The sequence below is a fragment of the Cetorhinus maximus genome, unplaced genomic scaffold (assembly GCF_964194155.1).
Source record: "Cetorhinus maximus unplaced genomic scaffold, sCetMax3.hap1.1 HAP1_SCAFFOLD_1046, whole genome shotgun sequence".
NCBI lineage: Eukaryota > Metazoa > Chordata > Chondrichthyes > Lamniformes > Cetorhinidae > Cetorhinus > Cetorhinus maximus.
The window spans coordinates 51,976-70,735 of NW_027596988.1; the positions used below are offsets into that span (position 1 = coordinate 51,976).

General features: G+C 51.8%; 1 protein-coding gene across 1 annotated transcript in view; it reads left to right on the forward strand.

Annotated features, from left to right (window-relative positions):
* Positions 1 to 2,671: 2,671 nt before the first annotated feature.
* The window catches only part of ipo4 (importin 4), a 57,552-nt gene continuing 41,463 nt past the window's right edge, over positions 2,672 to 18,760 (forward strand). Inside the window, exons 1-10 of the mRNA XM_078536255.1 lie at positions 2,672 to 2,960; positions 8,252 to 8,338; positions 8,924 to 9,003; positions 10,008 to 10,049; positions 11,214 to 11,343; positions 13,134 to 13,313; positions 14,066 to 14,131; positions 15,339 to 15,440; positions 17,213 to 17,296; positions 18,504 to 18,665. Of these exons, the coding sequence (XP_078392381.1) occupies positions 2,895 to 2,960; positions 8,252 to 8,338; positions 8,924 to 9,003; positions 10,008 to 10,049; positions 11,214 to 11,343; positions 13,134 to 13,313; positions 14,066 to 14,131; positions 15,339 to 15,440; positions 17,213 to 17,296; positions 18,504 to 18,665 (999 nt within the window). The 5' untranslated portion in view covers positions 2,672 to 2,894. The remainder of the gene's footprint in view (positions 2,961 to 8,251; positions 8,339 to 8,923; positions 9,004 to 10,007; positions 10,050 to 11,213; positions 11,344 to 13,133; positions 13,314 to 14,065; positions 14,132 to 15,338; positions 15,441 to 17,212; positions 17,297 to 18,503; positions 18,666 to 18,760) is intronic.

Sequence of the window (18,760 nt, forward strand, 5' to 3'; positions counted from 1 at the left end):
CTGCTGGCTGATCCTCCATCTCCGCACCGCACTCCCGCACTCTCCACACCCACCTTGACGCCCTTAGAGTCTTAGAAATCTATCTCATCCCCTTCTTAAATGTATCCAGTGACCCGCCCGCCACAGCTTCCGTAGCAGAGAGTTCCTCAGGTTCGCCACCCTCCGAGTGAAGAGGCTTCTCCTCATCTCAGTCCCGAATGGTCGACCCCGTATCCTGAGACTGTGACCCCCCCCTTGTTCTAGACCCCTCCTCCAGCCAGAGGAAACATCCCTCCCTGTGTCCAGTCTGTCCATCCCTGTCAGAATTTTATACGTTTTGATCAGATCTCCGCTCATCCTTCGCAACTGCGGTGAATAAAGGCAGCTTGGCCCAATCGCTCCTCATACGACAGTCCCACCCTCCCAGGGCTCAGTCCTGACGGAGTCCGGAGCTAGGGAACGGTGGCCCCGAATCTTTCGGATGGCAGGGGGGTGGTGGGGGTGTCTCGCTTCCCTCCGTCCCGAGAGTCAGTGGGGGAACACCCCCTCCCCCCTTACCCCATCCCGCAGAGTGCGACTAGCCCCCGCAGCCAATCAGATTGGCCGGCAGCTCTCCCGGTCCTCGCAGCAACAGCGCCGCAGGTGGACAGAAGGTCCAAGTGGTTTGTTGGAGACCATGTCCCGGGACTGGAGACCCAAATCAGTTTTGGGGGGTTGGGCAGGCGGGTCCCAGGATGGGGAGGGGAGGGAAGGCCTGGGGAGGCGGGGGGAGAGGTGGGCGCGAGGGAGAGGTTTGGTGGGGGGGGGGGGGGGGGGGGGTGGTGGGGGTGGTGCGATAGGGGTCTCGGGGGGTTGGGAGAGGTTGAGGGAGGTTTGGAGGCCACTGGACCTTGAGTGGTGGTGGGGGAAGAGGGGGGTGGTGGTGGAAGGAGCTCAAAAGGTCAGTAAAATTTTGTGCCCAGTGTTCATCGGGAAACGACAAGGCTTCGGCCTTCCTGAGGTTTAATTGGAGGGAATTCCTGCCCTGCGTGTGGGATCAACGGCCTGGCAATCTGGTGACAGGCAGAGGCGTCCAGAGGCCTAGCGGCGAGGCGGAGGCGTGGAGGGGCCTAGCGGCGAGGCGGAGGCGTCGAGAGGCCTAGCGGCGAGGCATAGAGAGGCCTAGTGGCGAGGCGGAGGCCTCGAGAGGCCTAGCGGCGAGGCGGAGGCGCCGAGAGGTGGCTATTTGAACAGAAGCAACGTGCAAGGGGTATGGGGGGTGGGGCGGGAGAGGGCAGGGAAATGGGCACTAGGTCAGAACGCTCGTTCGGAGAGCCGGCGCAAGGCACGATGGGCCGAATGGCCTCCTTCTGTGCCGCTAAACTGCTGAGATTCTGGGATACGATAGGGCGGAGAATTTAAAATGGATATCACGCGGGCCGTCGCCCGCTCATAGGGGCAAGACCAGGAGGCGGAGGAGCAGGAACGGGAGCAGGCCATTCGGCCCATCGAGTCTGCTCCGCCCTGTCAATGAGATCGTGGCCGATCTGATAAGCCTGAACTCTAACTTCCCTGCCTTTTCCCCACAACCCTCGAACTCCCTTAGCGATGAAACAAAGGAGCGGGGGAGGGGGGGTAGGCCGTTCGGCCCATCGGGTCTGCTCCGCCATTGAATGCGATCAATGCCTTTTACACGCTCCGCGGGCGAAAGGGCAGCGAAAGCAGATTCAAGCGTAACTTTCCAAAAGGGGATAAATGCCGGAAGAGGGGAAACAGAAACATAATAATGGCAGGGCCACCACCAACGATAAGGGGAGCGCGACGAATGGGAGGGAGCCACCAAAGGGCTGGCACAGGCGCGATGGGCCGAATGGCCTCACTCTCTGTGCTCCGCTTCGCTATCACACCCCACAACAAATGCACACGCTCCAGACATCCAATATAGGATTTGCATTTGCAAAAGGTGAAGACAAACAAATGGCAACATTTCCACCAGACATTTGTCGTTCAGACAAGAATTCCAGTCCTCCCGCCCACACGGGGGCGCTGTCCCAGTCCTCCCGCCCACAGGGGGCGCTGTCCCAGTCCTCCCGCCCACAGGGGTGCGCTGTCCAGGTCCTCCCGCCCACAGGGGGGGCGCTGTCCAGGTCCTCCCGCCCACAGGGGGGGCGCTGTCCCAGACCTCCCGCCCACAGGGGGGCGCTGTCCCAGTCCTCCCGCCCACAGGGGGCGCTGTCCAGGTCCTCCCGCCCACAGGGGGCGGAGCTGTCTCGGTCTTCCCACCTGCAGAGGGCGGGGCAGTCTCGGTCTACCCAATAATTGGGGGCAGGGCCTTCTCGGCCTTCCCACCTACGGGGAGCGGGGTTGACGCGGTCCTCCCAATAATTGGGGGCGGGGGCTAACGCGGTCCTCCCAATAATTAGGGGCGGGGCTGACGCTTTCCTCCCAATAATTGGGGGCGGGTCTGACGCTGTCCTCCCAGTTATTGGGGGCGGGTCTGACGCGGTCTTCCCAATTATTGGGGGCGGGTCTGACGCGGTCCTCCCAATTATTGGGGGCGGGGCTGACGCAGTCCTCCCAATTATTGGGGGCGGGGCTGACGCGGTCCCCCCAATTATTGGGGGCGGGGCTGACGCGGTCCTCCCAATTATTGGGGGATGACGCGATCCTCCCAATAACTGGGGGCGGGGCAGACGCGGTCCTCCCAGTCGCAGGGCGGCGCTCCTGCCCGGCAGGTCCTCCCGCCGCGTCCGGCGGCGCCTCCTGGTCGCAGCGGGCAGCCAGTCGGAAGGGAAGCACGTTGCCGGCCGCCAGTGACAGCAAGTCAGAGAGGGAGGGACAGACAGACAGAGAGAGAGAGAGAGAGAGAAAGGTGGCAGGGGAGCGAGGGGAAAGGCGGCGGCGGCACATCAAACGCTGAGGGAAGCCGGCCGACGATGGCGGAGTTCCTGGAGAAGATCCTCAACAACCTGCTGGAGCCCGACACGGCCCTGATTCAGCAGGTGGGTGGAGATGGGAGGGGGAGAGGATCTGCCTCAGGCGGTGTTTGTCCTGAGGGGGACAGGCCGGGGCCGAGCCGCGCTCGAGCGCCAACTGCCAGCCGGCGGCGGCTGCGCGAGCGCTTTTCAAACAGCGGCGCGTGAGCCGGGAGGGAACCGCCAATCACCGGGGAGGGGGCGGCTGTCAATCACTGGGGGGGGCGGGGCAAAGGACAATCCACACAGGGGGGCGAGGCAAAGGACAATCCACACAGGGGGCGGGGCAAAGGACAATCCACACAGGGGGGGCGGGGCAAAGGATAATCCACACAAGGGGGGCGGGGCAAAGGACAATCCACCTGGGGGGCGGGGCAAAGGATAATCCACACAAGGGGGGCGGGGCAAAGGACAATCCACCTGGGGGGCGGGGCAAAGGATAATCCACACAAGGGGGCGGGGCAAAGGACAATCCACCTGGGGGGCAGGGCAAAGGACAATCCACATGGGGGGCGAGGCAAAGGACCATCCACCTGGGGGGCGGGGCAAAGGACAATCCACATGGGGGGCGGGGCAAAGGACAATCCACATGGGGGGCGAGGCAAAGGACAATCCACCTGGGGGGCGGGGCAAAGGACAATCCACATGGGGGGCGGGGCAAAGGACAATCCACATGGGGGGCGAGGCAAAGGACAATCCACATGGGGGGCGGGGCAAAGGACAATCCACATGGGGGGCGGGGCAAAGGACAATCCACATGGGGGGCGGGGCAAAGGACAATCCACCTGGGGGGCGGGGCAAAGGACAATCCACATGGGGGGCGGGGCAAAGGACAATCCACATGGGGGGCGGGGCAAAGGACAATCCACATGGGGGGCGGGGCAAAGGACAATCCACATGGGGGGCGGGGCAAAGGACAATCCACCTGGGGGGCGGGGCAAAGGACAATCCACATGGGGTGTGGGGCAAAGGACAATCCACATGGGGGGCGGGGCAAAGGACAATCCACATGGGGGGCGGGGCAAAGGACAATCCACCTGGGGGGCGGGGCAAAGGACAATCCACATGGGGGGCGGGGCAAAGGACAACCCACATGGGGGGCGGGGCAAAGGACAATCCACATGGGGGGCGGGGCAAAGGACAATCCACATGGGGGGCGGGGCAAAGGACAATCCACATGGGGGGCGGGGCAAAGGATAATCCACATGGGGTGTGGGGCAAAGGACAATCCACATGGGGGGCGGGGCAAAGGACAATCCACCTGGGGGGCGGGGCAAAGGACAATCCACATGGGGGGCGGGGCAAAGGACAATCCACATGGGGTGTGGGGCAAAGTGGTGTCACTGAGGGCGGGGCTAGGAGGAGTCACTGTGGGGGGGGTGTGTAGTGAAAACAGTCACCGGGCATAGGGAAAAGGACAATCACTGGGATGGGGCGGGGTCAAGGGGCATCCCTGGGTGGGTGGGGGGGGCGGGGTCAAGGGCTGCCCCTGGGTGGAGGGGCGGGGTCAAGATCTGCCCCTGGGTGGGGGTGGGCCACTGGCTGTCCCCGAAAGGGGGGGGCGCAAAGGGCTGTCATTAGATATGCGATATGGTATACCGGATATACATGTCGGATACACTGAAGATACTGTATACATATGGCAGTTGCATTGATGATACCGGCTGTGTCAGAGGTGTCGGATACAAATGTCGGCTCTATTGCTGATACCGAACGCGTACTCCGGCTCCATCGCTGAGACCGAATAGAAACATAAACGATAGGAGCAGGAGGAGGCCATTCGGTCCTTCGAGTCTGCTCCGCCATTCGTTATGATCATGGCTGATCATCCAACTCAATAGCCTGCTCCCGCTTTCTCCCCATACCCTCTGATCCCTTTCGCCCCAAGAGCTATATTTAACTCCTTCTTAGTAACATGCAATGTTTTGGCCTCAACTACTTCCTGTGGTAGCAAATTCCACAGGCTCACCACTCTCTGGGTGAAGAAATTTCTCCTCATCTAAGTCCTAAATGGTTTACTCCGTATCCCCAGATTGTGACCCCTGGTTCTGGACTCCCTCCACCACCATCGGGAACATCCTTCCTGCATCTACCCTGTCTAGTCCTGTTAGAGTTTTATAGGTTTCTATGAGATCCCCCCTCATTCTTCTGAACTCCAGCGAATATAATCCTAACCGACTCAATCTCTCCTCATATGTCAGTCCCGCCATCCCAGGAATCAGTCGGGTAAACATTATCTGCACTCCCTCTATTGCAAGAACAACCTTCCTCAGATAAGTAGACTAAAACTGCGCACAATATTCCAGGTGTGGTCTCACCAAGGCCCTGTACAATTGCAGCAAGACATCCCTGCTCCTGTACTCGAATCCTCTCGCTATGAAGGCCAACATACCATTTGCCTTCTTTACTGCCTACACGCTTACCTTCAGCAACTGGTGTACAAGGACACCCAGGCCTCGTTGCCATTCGGAAAAAGACCTGTTTATTCCTACTCTTTGTTTCCTGTCTGCCAACCAGTTTTCTATCCATCTCAGTACACTACCCCCAATCCCATACGCTTTAATTTTACACTCCAACCTCTTATGTGGGACTTTGTCGAAAGCCTTCTGAAAGTCCAAATAAACTGCTATCCACTGGCTCCCCCTCATCAACTCTACAAGTTACATCCTCGAAAAATTCCAGTAGATTTGTCAAGCATGATTTCCCTTTCGTAAATCCATGCTGACTCTGTCCGATTCTGCCACTGTTTTCCACATGCTCAGCTATTAAATCTTTTATAATGGACTCAGGAATTTTCCCCACTACAGACGTCAGGCTGACTGGTCTATAATTCCCTGTTTTCTCTCTGCCTCCCTTTTTAAATAGTGGGGTTACATTAGCTACCCTCCAATCTGTAGGAACTGTTCCAGAGTCTGTAGAATCTCGGAAGATGGCCACCAATGCATCCACTATTTCTAGGGCCACTTCCTTAAGCACTCTGGGATGTAGATTATCAGGCCCTGGGGATTTATCGGCCATCAATCCCATCAATCTCCCCAACACCATTTCCCTACTAATGCTGATTTCTTTCAGTTCCTCCCTCTCACTAAACCCTGTGTTCCCCAACATTTCTGGTATGTTATTAGTGTCCTCCTTTGTGAAAACAGAACCAAAGTATGTATTTAGTTGGTCAGCCATTTCTTTGTTTCCCAATATAAATTCCCCTGTTTCTGACTGTAAGGGACCTACATTTGTCTTCACCAATCTTTTTCTCTTCACATACCTATAGAAACTTTTACAGTCAGTTTTTATGTTCCCCGCAAGCTTACTCTCGTACTCTATTTTCCCCTTCTTAATCAATCCCTTGGTCCTCCTTTGCTGAATTCTGAAGTGCTCCCAATCCTCAGGTCTGTTGCTTTTTCTGGCCAATTTGTATGTCTCTTCCTTGGATCAAATGCCATCTCTAATTTCCCTTGTAAGCCATGGTTTGGCCACCTTTCCTATTTTACTTTTGTGCCAGACAGGAATAAACAATTGCAGTTCACTCATGTGCTCTTTGAACGTTTGCCATTGCCTATCCACCATCATCCCTTTAAGTAACGTTTCCCAATCCATCATAGCCAACTCACACCTCATACCATGTCATGAGTCTTCGTGGGGTCCGAAGCCGATGTTGAGGGCTCCCAGGACAACTCCCTCCCGACTATGTACTGCTGTGCCGCTGCCACCTCTGCTGGGTTGTCCTGCCGGTGGGACAGGATGTACCCAGGGATGGTGATGGTGGTGTCTGGTGTGATTCCGTGAGGATGACTATGTCAGGCTGCTGGTGGACTAGTCTGTGAGTCAGCTCTCCCACCTTTTGCACAAGTTCCCCAGATGTTAGTAAGGAGGACTTGGCAGAGTTGACAGGGCGCGATTGCCATTATTGTTTCTGGTGGCTACGTTGACCCCAAGTGGTCTGTTTAGGTTTTTTAGTGGCTTGTTATGACTGAGTGGCTTGCTAAGCCAGAGCATTTAAGAGTCATTTTCGATGGGTTTTTACGACAATCGACAATTGTTTCATGGCCATCATCAGACTTTTAATTCCAGGTTTTTATTGAATTGAAATTTCACTAACTTCGGCAGTGGGATTCGAACCCTGGTCTGTGGATTACTAGTGCTGTGGTAATACCGCGACAACACCGCCTCCCCCTTGGATTTGGAAATGGCCCACCAATATTTAGACATGGTGATGCTTCTGATTTCACGAAGGGTCTGTGAATCGAGAGAGAGAGAAAGAGAGAGAGAGGGAGAAAGCCGAAACTTGTTGAAGGGAGAAAAGCCAAAACTTGTGAAGACCCTGCCCAAGTCCTCCTTACAAGCATCTGGGGAACTTGTGCAAAAGGTGGGAGAGCTGTCTCACAGACTAGTCAAGCAGCAGCCTGACATAGTCACGCTCACGGAATCACACCAGACACCATCACCACCATCCCTGGGTACATCTTGTCCCACCGGCAGGACAGGCCCAGCAGAGGTGGTGGCACAGCGGTACACAGTCGGGAGGGAGTTGCCCTGGGAGCCCTCAACATCGACTTCGGACCCCATGAAGACTCATGGCATCAGGTTAAACCTCCGGCTGATTACCACGTACCAACAACTGTCGCTGGGGCAAAATCCTGGAACCATCGACCGAACCGCACTTTAGGCGCAGTTTACACCAGATCAACTTATCAGGCTACTGCACATGGACTGAGGTGGTTCAAGGCAGCGGCTCCACTAGGGCACTTAATTAGCACCAAGTATTTATCGAAATGGTGATGACAACATTCGAAAAGGGATTGGATAAGCAGGAGTATGAAGTGCCTTCTTTCTAAATTATTATCAGGATGATTCTGTGACGAAGGCACAATGTCCCACTGCATTAGGGGTGTTGGGGGAGGCTGGTGTGAAGGTACAATGTCCCACTGCATTAGGGGTGTTGGAGGAGGCTGGTGTGAAGGTACAATGTCCCACTGCATTAGGGGTGTTGGAGGAGGCTGGTGTGAAGGTACAATGTCCCACTGCATTAGGGGTGTTGGAGGAGGCTGGTGTGAAGGTACAATGTCCCACTGCATTAGGGGTGTTGGAGGAGGCTGGTGTGAAGGCACAATGTCCCACTGCATTAGGGGTGTTGGAGGCTGGTGTGAAGGCACAATGTCCCACTGCATTAGGGGTGTTGGAGGAGGCTGGTGTGAAGGCACAATGTCCCACTGCATTAGGGTTGTTGGAGGAGGCTGGTGTGGAGTATAGAACAGTTGGGCCGAGTGGCCTCTTCCTGCACTGTAGACTATGTAACCCTCTGTCTCTTGTCCCACCCACAGGCCACAGCTCAGTTGAAGGACGCATTTAAGGATCCGTCAGTGGTTCCCGCGCTCTGCAACATCCTCGCAAGCTCACCAAACCCTCAGGTGAGCAGCTTCTAACTTTGTTTAGATGAGCTTTGGCGGAATAAATAAGGAGGAAATGTTTCCACTTGTGAAGTTGTCTAACCAGAAGGACACAGGTTTATGGTGATAGACAAAACTACCAGAGGGAGGAATGAAGTGCATTTTTTTCTGTTTTACAAAGCAAGTTGTTGTGATCTGTAACACACCTGAGTGGCGGCGGAAGCACATTCAATGGTAAATGTCGAAACAGGATGTTGGGGATATGGGGTAAGAGCAAAGGAGTGGGATTAAATGGATAACTTTGCCAAAGAAATGGCACAGGTCGGGTGGACCTTCGGATCCGACCTGCCCTCTTGGGTGGACATAAATGATCTTGGGAAAAGAACAGGGAAGTTAATTCACGGTCGTCCATGGGAATAACAGAACCTTCCCGCCTTAGCATTGCTGACACACTGGCCACATAGAGTCAGCCGTCATTAACTCTCTAATCTAACCTGTTTCAGTTTCTCTCAGCCCTCTGCGGTATTTTGTTTCTGGGTATATTTTGTTCCGCTTTCCGCCTCCGTCTGTCAGCACACTCACCTTTTTCTTCCCCATCTACTTTAGATCCGTCAGTTTGCAGCAGTGCTCGTGCGGAGAAGAGTTGCTAAGCATTGGAAGAAACTGTCAGTGGAACTGAAAGAGAAGTATGTAATGGTTCCAGATAGTAAACACCTGAACCAAAATGAAATTTATGCTTTCTAACAGTAAGAGTTTTGCATTCCTGCCCTCTGGAACTTGGTGTTCCGCTATAGCATTTGACAGGTTCTGGGGCAGTGTAGAGGGAGCTTTACTCTGTATCTAACCCTGTGCTGTACCTGTCCTGGGAGTGTTTGATGGGGACAGTGTAGAGGGAGCTTTACTCTGTATCTAACCCCGTGCTGTACCTGTCCTGGGAGTGTTTGATGGGGACAGTGCAGAGGGAGCTTTACTCTGTCTCTAACCCCGTGCTGTACCTGCCCTGGGAGTGTTTGATGGGGACAGTGTAGAGGGAGCTTTACTCTGTATCTAACCCCGTGCTGTACCTGTCCTGGGAGTATTTAATGAGGACAGTGTAGAGGGAGCTTTACTCTGTATCTAACCCGGTGCTGTACCTGCCCTGGGAGTGTTTGATGGGGACAGTGTAGAGGGAGCTTTACTCTGTATCTAACCCCGTGCTGTACCTGTCCTGGGAGTATTTGATGGGGACGGTGTCGAGGGAACTTTACTCTGTATCTAACCCCGTGCTGTACCTGTCCTGGGAGTATTTGATGGGGACAGTGTAGAGGGAGCTTTACTCTGTATCTAATCCTGTGCTGTACCTGTCCTGGGAGTATTTGATGGGGACGGTGTCGAGGGAGCTTTACTCTGTATCTAACCCGGTGCTGTACCTGTCCTGGGAGTGTTTGATGGGGACAGTGTAGAGGGAGCTTTACTCTGTATCTAACCCCGTGCTGTACCTGCCCTGGGAGTGTTTGATGGAGACAGTGTAGAGGGAGCTTTACTCTGTATGTCTTTTGCTTAGAACCTTTGGAATGCACGGTTTGTGCATGCTGTGTGTGCGTTAAATTCAATAAGTGTTTGAGACTTTACACCCTATCAGCTCTGTTTTTTCAGCAGACAGGATATACTAACAGATTCTCTCTCTCTCTCTCTCTCTTCTCCCCTTCAGTTTGAAGCCAGTGGTTCTGCAGTCTCTGCAGCAGGAACATGAGTAAGTGCTGCAGTATTGAAGCCAACAGCTGTGAGCTGAAGCAGTGCCCAACCAGTGGTAATAAGGATAGTTGAGAAGCTGCAGGGCACTGGAATACAGGGTGGGGCTATTGCAGCAAAAAAGAGAATTCTCTGTGTGGACATCATGATTGATTGATATAAGCATTGCCAAGTGATAGCATTATCTATATTGATTCCTGAAAGCGAGAGGCAGTCTGACTATTAACCACATTATTATTAGTCCAAAGTCGCTGAGTAATGCACACATACTTACACCTAGAAACTCACACTGACGGAGCTCCCTGGAATTGTGAGGGATTACCTGTCCAGGCCATTCACGATTCCTCTCTTTGAAGGTAGCTGAAGGTCCTACAAGACCATAGGAGCAGAAATTAGGCCATTCGGCCCATCGAGTCTGCTCCGCCATTCAATCATGGCTGATAAGTCTCTCAACCCCATTCTCCCGCCTTCTCCCCGTAACCTTTGATCCCCCTTACCAATCAAGAACCTATCTATCTCGCTCTTAAATACACTCAATGACCTATGGCCTCCACAGCCTTCTGTGGCAATGAATTCCATAGATTCACCACTCTCTGGCTAAAGAAGTTTCTCCTCATCTCTGTTCTAAAATGTCTTCCCTTTACTCTGAGGCTGTGCCCCTTGGGGGTCCTAGTCTCTCCAACTAATGGAAACATCTTTCCCCACGTCCCACTCTATCCAGGCCTTTCAGTATTCTGTAAGTTTCAATTAAATCCCCCCTCATCCTTCTAAACTCCATCGAGTATAGACCCAGAGTCCTCAAACGTTCCTCATATGTTAAGCCTTTCATTCCTGGGATCGCTCTCGTGAACCTCCTCTGGACCCTCTCCAGAGCCCAGCACATCCTTCCTGAGGTACGGGGCCCAAAATTGCCTACAATATTCCTGACTGAGTAAAACTTTACACCCCTCTTTATACCAATGTAAAGTGCCCCAACTCTTGATGAGTTTAACATGGTTGAGCATTTTACAAACTGATTGCCGAAACATCCAGTCACAGAATTTTACAGCACAGAAGGAGGCCATTCGGCCTGTTTGCCCTGACGCTGATCAGAAGCAGCTTTTGGCATGTGTTGCCGCCATCCAAAACGGATCCGTTTTCACGACCGTTTAATTCCCTTTCGCAGACACAAGGTGCGGCACTCGGTAGCCCAGCTGGCAGCAATCATTGTCAAGCATGAAACACCCGAGAAATGGCCACAACTTCTTCAATTTATAACTCAGTGGACGAAGAGCAGTGTTCCAGAGGAGAGACAGGTGTGTAAATGGGGAGAGAGACTGGCCGATCGGTGACGTAATGTTGGCTTTGACTCCCTGCGCGGTAATTTGGCGACACTTTCATTCTGGCACGATCTGATTCCATCTGTGCAAATGATCATTCTGCAAAAAAAGAACTTGTGGTTGCGTGATTAAGGTCTAGAACTGACTGTCGATTGGTTGTTGCGCTGCAGTGGGCGTCACTGAGATATCCACCACCGCCCCCCCACCTCCACCCCCAACCCAATTTAGTTGTGTTGCCCTCCCCTTTTGGTGGGGTGCTGTTCCTGTGCCTCCCTGGAGAGGAAACTGGAGCTAAAGGGGTTAAATTATGAGGACAAGCTACCCAGACTAGGCTTGTATTCCCTCGAGTATAGAAGTTTAAGGGGTGACCTAATCAAGATGTTTAAGATGATTTGGTACGGCACACACACACACACAAACTATTTCCACTGGTGGGGTTGGACTCCTGAACAAGGGGACATAACCTTAAAATTAGAACCAGGCTGTCCGGGGGTGATGTCAGGAAGCACGCCTTCACACAAAGAGGAGTGGAAGTCTGGAATTCTTTCACTGAGACTGGGGGCTCAATGAAAATTTTAATAATGAGATTGATAGATTTTTGCTTAGGGCCTGGGCATTAAGGGTTACAGAACCAAGGCAGGGAGGTGGAGTGAAGGCACACGTCAGCCACAATTTAATTGAATGGCTGATGAGCCTGGAGGGGCTGAATGGACCACCCCCACCCCCCCCCAGTCCCTGTGGACCATTTGTCATGTGTGAACCTAGCAATGAGCATTGGCACACGATTCAACCACAAAGAATGTTTGATAAGGTGCTCCACAAAAGATTGTTACGCATAACTAGGGGGGTCTTGGGATCGGGGGATCGAGAATCGGTTAACGTACAGAGGGCGGGAATAAACGGGTCATTTTCAGATTGGCAGCCTGTGACTGGCAGGGTAGCGCAAGGAACCCGTGCTCGGGCCTTGGCTAGTTCCAATCTTTATTCATGATGTGGATCAGTCTCAAACTGGGGTCTGCAATGCAGGACTGGCCTTGCAGGAGAGCGATGTTGGTGGCCAAGTGGCAGCCAGAAGCGCGCTCTGCTCTGCCTGTGCCCCTCCTCTCCCTCTGTACCTCGGGTTTTCTCTTGGGACCTCTGCTCTCTCAGGGTAATGTCACACTCCTATTACAGTATTATCATTTAGATGGGCTGGGAGGAGTCCATGATTAATAGACCATTTGAAAAGGAGCCCTTCAACCAGAAACAACTGAGAACCACTGACTCAGTTGAGCAGACCGAGCGCTATGTAACCACGTTCACTGCCGATTCAAAGCTAGGTGTGAAAGTCACCTGTGAGAAAGATGCAACGTGACTGCGAAAGCATTTAAGCTGGTTACATGGGTGGGCAAGAGTGAAATGTGGAGTTATCCACATCAGAAGGCAAAGTGGAAAGGCAGAATGTTTTTTAAAATGGCGAGTGACTGGGAAATTCAGAGGGACTCGGGTGTCCTTTTACATGAATAACGGAAAGTTAACACGCTGGTGCAGCAAGCAATTAAAGCAATGGCATGTTAGCCTTAATTATATTACATGGGGTTTGGAGTACAAGTGTAAAGAAGTCTTGCTGTAATTATAAATGGCTTTGCTGAGGCCACACCTGGAGTACCATGTACAGTCCTTACTGAAGGGAGGACATACTTGCCTTCGAAGGATCACAATGAAGGTTCACTAGACTGATTCCTGGGCTGGATGATTATTCATTTTCTCTTTGGCCTGGGCTCCAGGTCGGGATGCTGCTGCTGAGCACCGTCGTGGACATCAGCACCGAGTCATTCAAGCGGCACTTCCGCGAACTGATGCGGCTCTTCCACCAGACCTTGGAGGACCACGACAACCCGCTGGTGGTCTTCTACACCATTCAGACACTGACAGCCGTGGTGTCGTACATGGGAACAGATGAAGTGGTAAGTGCCGTCTGGCCAATGGGAGCGCCGCAGCCTTTGAGCTGTTCTCGTCAAACGCTACTCACATCCAACAAAAACTCACATCAGACATGGGAATTGCCAGGCGGAATAAAGCCCAGGGTCCATCCGTCGGCCTCCCATCCTGTTAGTTACGATAACTGTAGAGATCGGACTCTTATCGATTAATCTACAACAGACCCAGACATGTGAGGTAACCTCAGAGGTGCAGAGCTTTGAGAACCAGAGGTCTAAAGTCACCCATTCCTCCCAACCACATAACAAGCAGTACACCTCGTACCTCAAGCTATTCATATACACAATATATCCAAAAGCAATCTATCTCATTTTGCATTTGGAATAAATCAGTACTATCTGCTCCCATTGTCTCCAAGGTAGCATGTTTCACAGATTTCATGGAACCAATTTTAAAATGGGGTGGGAATTGGGGATTGTAACCTTGGGACGGTTCGGGGACTGTCAGGATCTGTCTAGAATCAATTATCTCCACAAATTCTGTTCATTATCATTATCCCCACAGATCGTTTCCTGTCTATAGCCATGATCCCTACGCACTCCCCAGACTCTCCATAATCCATTATCTATGCTGCTGTAGGTGGCAGAGAGCTCATTCAGTCAGTGATGCTTCAGTGGCAATGGGGGTTATTTCTTTTTTGAAGTCGCAGGATAGAACAGTCACCCTCCACAGTCAGGAACGTGTCGATGTGACAGTGCCTTTTCTCTTCTCTCGACAGAATATGATGCGTCCTATGATTCCAAAGCTGTTGATCGCGATCCAGACCCTCATTCAGCACAATCAGGTAAGCATGTATTTGTTCATGGCATGCGGGTGTCGTTGGCTAGGCCAACGTTTATTGCCCTTGAACTGAGTGGCTTGCTGGTCAACCACATTGCTGTGGGTCTGGAGCCACCTGTAGGCCAGACCTGGTAAGGACGGCAGATTTCCTCCCCTAAAGGGCATTAGTGAACCAAGTGGGTTTTTACAACAATCAGCAATGGTTTCATGGTCATCATCAGACTTTTTAATTCCAGATTTTTTTGTTGGATTCAAATTCCACCATCTGCTGTGGTGGGATTCGAACCCAGGGCCCCAGAGCATTACCCTGGGCCTTTGGATTACTAACCCAGTGACAATGACACTGCGCCAAGCTCGCCACGAAGCCGAGCGACCCCCGATAAAGGACTTGTCCTCCCTACCGGCTGCTGTTTTGCTGGCTTCCCGACTGCTCCTCTGAGGCAGTTTCCCTGAAGATATCAGCAACGCCCAGAACCTGCTGAAAGAAAGCGGAAGTAACAATCCAGAACAGCAAGAGTGGAGAATACAAACTGATCTTAACTTCAGGAACCTTTTCTTATGGCCCAGGTACTTCCTTGGTCTCCCAGGTAGTGTTGACTGAAAGTTGCACGTGGATGACCTCCAAGGCCCCTGCCTATATTACCCTGAGCTTCCAGTTTGGAGATGTATAACCCCGACACCCTTCCCCGCTGCACCGTGACTGAGGTCAGGCACTCAGTGGTACAGGAGGAGAATGCCGGGGTTGGACAAGAGTACTCGGCCTCTTACCCTTCATCCTGCAGCCTCATTATCCAGCTTTCTGAATGTGATTGCCAAGCTGGCTGGTAACTGAATCCCTTCGGATTTCTGTCCCCCTAGCCCATTGTACCTTTCCTGAATGTTTGAATCATTTTGCAAGAAATGGAGAGCTTTGTTCTAGAAGAGTTTTTTTCATTGCCATGGCACTCAGTAGGATGGACATTAGTATTCATTTTCACACATTGAGAGAGTGAAACATTTGGTAGGTGCACAGAAATCTGTTCTTTGTGGGAACATGTGCTGCTTTTTGCTCTGGAATGGGGAAGGGTAAGCACAAACCAGCAGTTTTAAAAATTCACTCTTGGGTTATCGCCATTGCTGGTGCTGATGGTGGCAGCCAACTTCTTGAACAGTTTAGCAAGATCGTCTGACTGCTTCTTCCTTTCTCTCTCTCTCTCTCTCTCTATCGACAGGATCAAGCCAGCGAGGCAATGGAAGTTTTCGATGAACTGATGGAAAGTGAAGTATCTATCATTGTGCCATACTTGTCACAGATAGTCCACTTCTGCCTGGAGGTCAGTGCAAGAACCCTACTTTCCACTGGTTGTGAATTTCTCTTAATGCCTTCACCCCTCCCCCTGACCCATTTTACTCCTTCCTATTTTGATTTATCATGAGACATGCTTCCACTGGTACCAGCAGCTCCCAGTACTTCACCATTCTGTTAATTTTTGAAACGTGAGCCTTCCTGGTGAGTATGGTTCGAATGTTGGACCATGTGTTTCTGCAGAGTGAGGCATAGCTTTTAGCTTTGTGGGGAGTGCTTCACTTTGTATCTAACCCCGTGCTGCCCTACCCTGATGGGACAGTGTAGAGGGAGCTTTATATCATATTGTACCCGCCCTAGGAACTTTGATGAGGACAGTGGAGAGGGAGCTTTACTCTGTATCTAACCCCGTGCTGTACCTGTCCTGGGAGTGTTTGATGGGGACAGTGTAGAGGGAGCTTTACTCTGTATCTAACCCCGTGCTGTACCTGTCCTGGGAGTGTTTGATGGGGACAGTGTAGAGGGAGCTTTACTCTGTATCTAAACCCTGCTGTACCTGTCCTGGGAGTGTTTGATGGGCACAGTGTAGAGGGAGCTTTACTCTGTATCTAAACCCTGCTGTACCTGTCCTGGGAGTGTTTGATGGGGACAGTGTAGAGGGAGCTTTACTCTGTATCTAACCCCGTGCTGTACCTGTCCTGGGAGTGTTTGATGGGGACGGTGTAGAGGGAGCTTTACTCTGTATCTAACCCCGTGCTGTACCTGCCCTGGGAGTGTTTGATGGGGACGGTGTAGAGGGAGCTTTACTCTGTATCTAACCCCGTGCTGTACCTGCCCTGGGAGTGTTTGATGGGGACGGTGTAGAGGGAGCTTTACTCTGTATCTAACACCGTGCTGTACCTGTCCTGGGAGCTGTAATATAGTAAATGTGGCAGCCAAATAGTCACACAGCAATTTGGTTATCTGGTCATTAATCTCATGTCAATGATTTTGATTAAGGGCTAAATATTGGCCCCTGGACACTAAGGAGAGCCTCTCTGCTCTTCTACAAGTAGAGTCTTTTATGCCCACCTGAGAGGGCAGGCAGTGCCTTAGCTTAATGTCTCATCAGAAAGGCGGCAGCTCTACCGCCTCGTCGACAGTGCAGCACTCCATTAGTAGCTCACTGTGGTGTCAGCCGAGATCCTGTGTCCATGCCACTGGGGTGGGAGTTGAACCCACAACCTCCTGATTCAGAGGCGAGAGTGCCATCCACCTGAGCCACAGCTGACACATTACCCTTCGATACGCATGATCGACAAGAAATGTATCAGCCTTTGCTTTTACAATTTGAATTGTCTCCCAGGACAAGAGATATAACAGGAGCAACGTGGAAGACTTTAATTGGGTTGCAGTTGTGGTATTACAGCATTGGGAACTCAGTAAAACAAGGGTGTGAAACCAAGGGGAGGGTCTAGCGTGGATTTGCTGGGAGTTTGAGAGAGACGTGGGGTTACAGCTATGCAGAACCTTGAGAAATTGGAATGGTTTTCACTTGGAGCTAAGAAGATCTCTCTCTGTCACCACCGCCATCGCTGTGCCTTCAGCTACCTGGGGGACCCACGGTCTAGAATACCTTCCCTAAGCCTGTCTATCCCTCTGTCCTTTATGTGGCTTGGTGTCCATGTTTTGCTGGTTTAAGTCCCTGTGAAGTGCTTTGGGACATTTTGCTGTGTTATAGGTACTGTATAAATGTTTGTCCTTGCTGACCTAATGGAGATCCTGAAGATGCTGTCTGTTCATATTCGCATCCCCCCCCAGATTGCAGCCAATGCGATCCTTGGAGACAACATCCGGGTGAAAGCCTTGTCATGTGTGAGCTTCCTGATCAAGCTGAAAGGAAAGGTGAGAGGCAATTTGATTGTTTAAAAATTACACTGAGAATTGAGATACAGTAGCCTGGAAATAGATCCTTTGACCACTTCGATTTGGGGTCAAACCCAGCCCCAGGCAGGAGGGACGCCGATATCCCCTCTCTGATTTAGCTGAAGGGACTTAAGTGAAGTTTGTAGATGCCTTAAATCTGAGGTGTGACACCTGTGATTCTCAGGAAAGCACCTGCAGAGGTACCGAATTACACAGGGTGCTGGGTGTGTGTCTCTCTCACTGGCTGCCTTTGCACTGTTGTCAGTGACAAGGAAGAAACTAAAAATAATAGTCACTTGGTAGCACAGACTTGAGTTTTGCTGAAAAAAGGGCCATGTCGAAGCTTTTCACCTTGCACTCATCAGGACAGATTGGCAAGAACTTCAAAAGGAACAACAATTTATACTGCATGAGAAGAGTGCTGATTGGTCGAGGCACTACCATGGAGAATGCACCAGGGAACAGTTAACTGCCAAGCTTTTCTTTAAATTCAAACCTTCGGCATTCTTGCGCATCTGCCCTGATTGAGTGCAAGACGAAAAGCTTTGATTGCGTGCCTCTCTTTTTCAGCAATACTCAAACGAAAAACAACCTGGAAATCCAGGGCAGACCCAGCAGCACCTGCTGAGAGCGAGACGGTATGGTCCCTTTGTCAGAGCGACAAACCAAAAAAAAAAGAATTGTTTTATCGAAATGATTTGCCTGAAGCACTTGTCAGCTTTCACCTCTCGACAGAGTAATGCTGCCCATCAAAACTGACCTGCCTGCCTGCCTGTTTGCAGAGTTTTCTGACAGCATGTTAACCTGAGTGATGCAGACCAGCTGCACTGTCTGTTTATAGGATTTACAGTCCCTCCTTGCTCTATAACCCCTTTCAACCCTCTGTGATCTCTAATCTTTACTACCTCCGACCTCTTCTACAATCCCCCCACTGCCAGTGAAGGACCATACCCTCTGCCATCTAGGCCCGAATGTATGGAATTTCATCCCAAATCTCTCCACCCCTTTATGCATAAGATAGTGCTTAAACCCTACCTCTTTGGCCAGGCTTGTAGTTCATATAACACTCCTGTGAAGTGCCTTGGGGACGTTTTATTGTGTTAAAAGTGCTGCATAAATGCAGCCTTTTTTGTTGTTCGCCAAGCGGCTCAATTCTCAGCCCATGGTTTTCCTCTTGCCCAAACAGGCCATCATGAAGCAGAAGCTGCTCCCCAGTATCCTGAATGTGCTGTACCCCATAATGTGTGCGCCCCCGCCCGAGGGGGAAATGGATCCTGAGGACCTTGATCTGGAGGATGACATTGAGGATGAGGTGGAAGCTCAGACTCCAAAACACTTCTCTGCACAGGTACCTAGGTGGAAAGTGCAAAATTGGAGGAGGACGGAAGTGCCTAAATGGGTCCAGTGCTGAAGTGACTCTGCTCAGAGGCAGCCTGGTCTAAC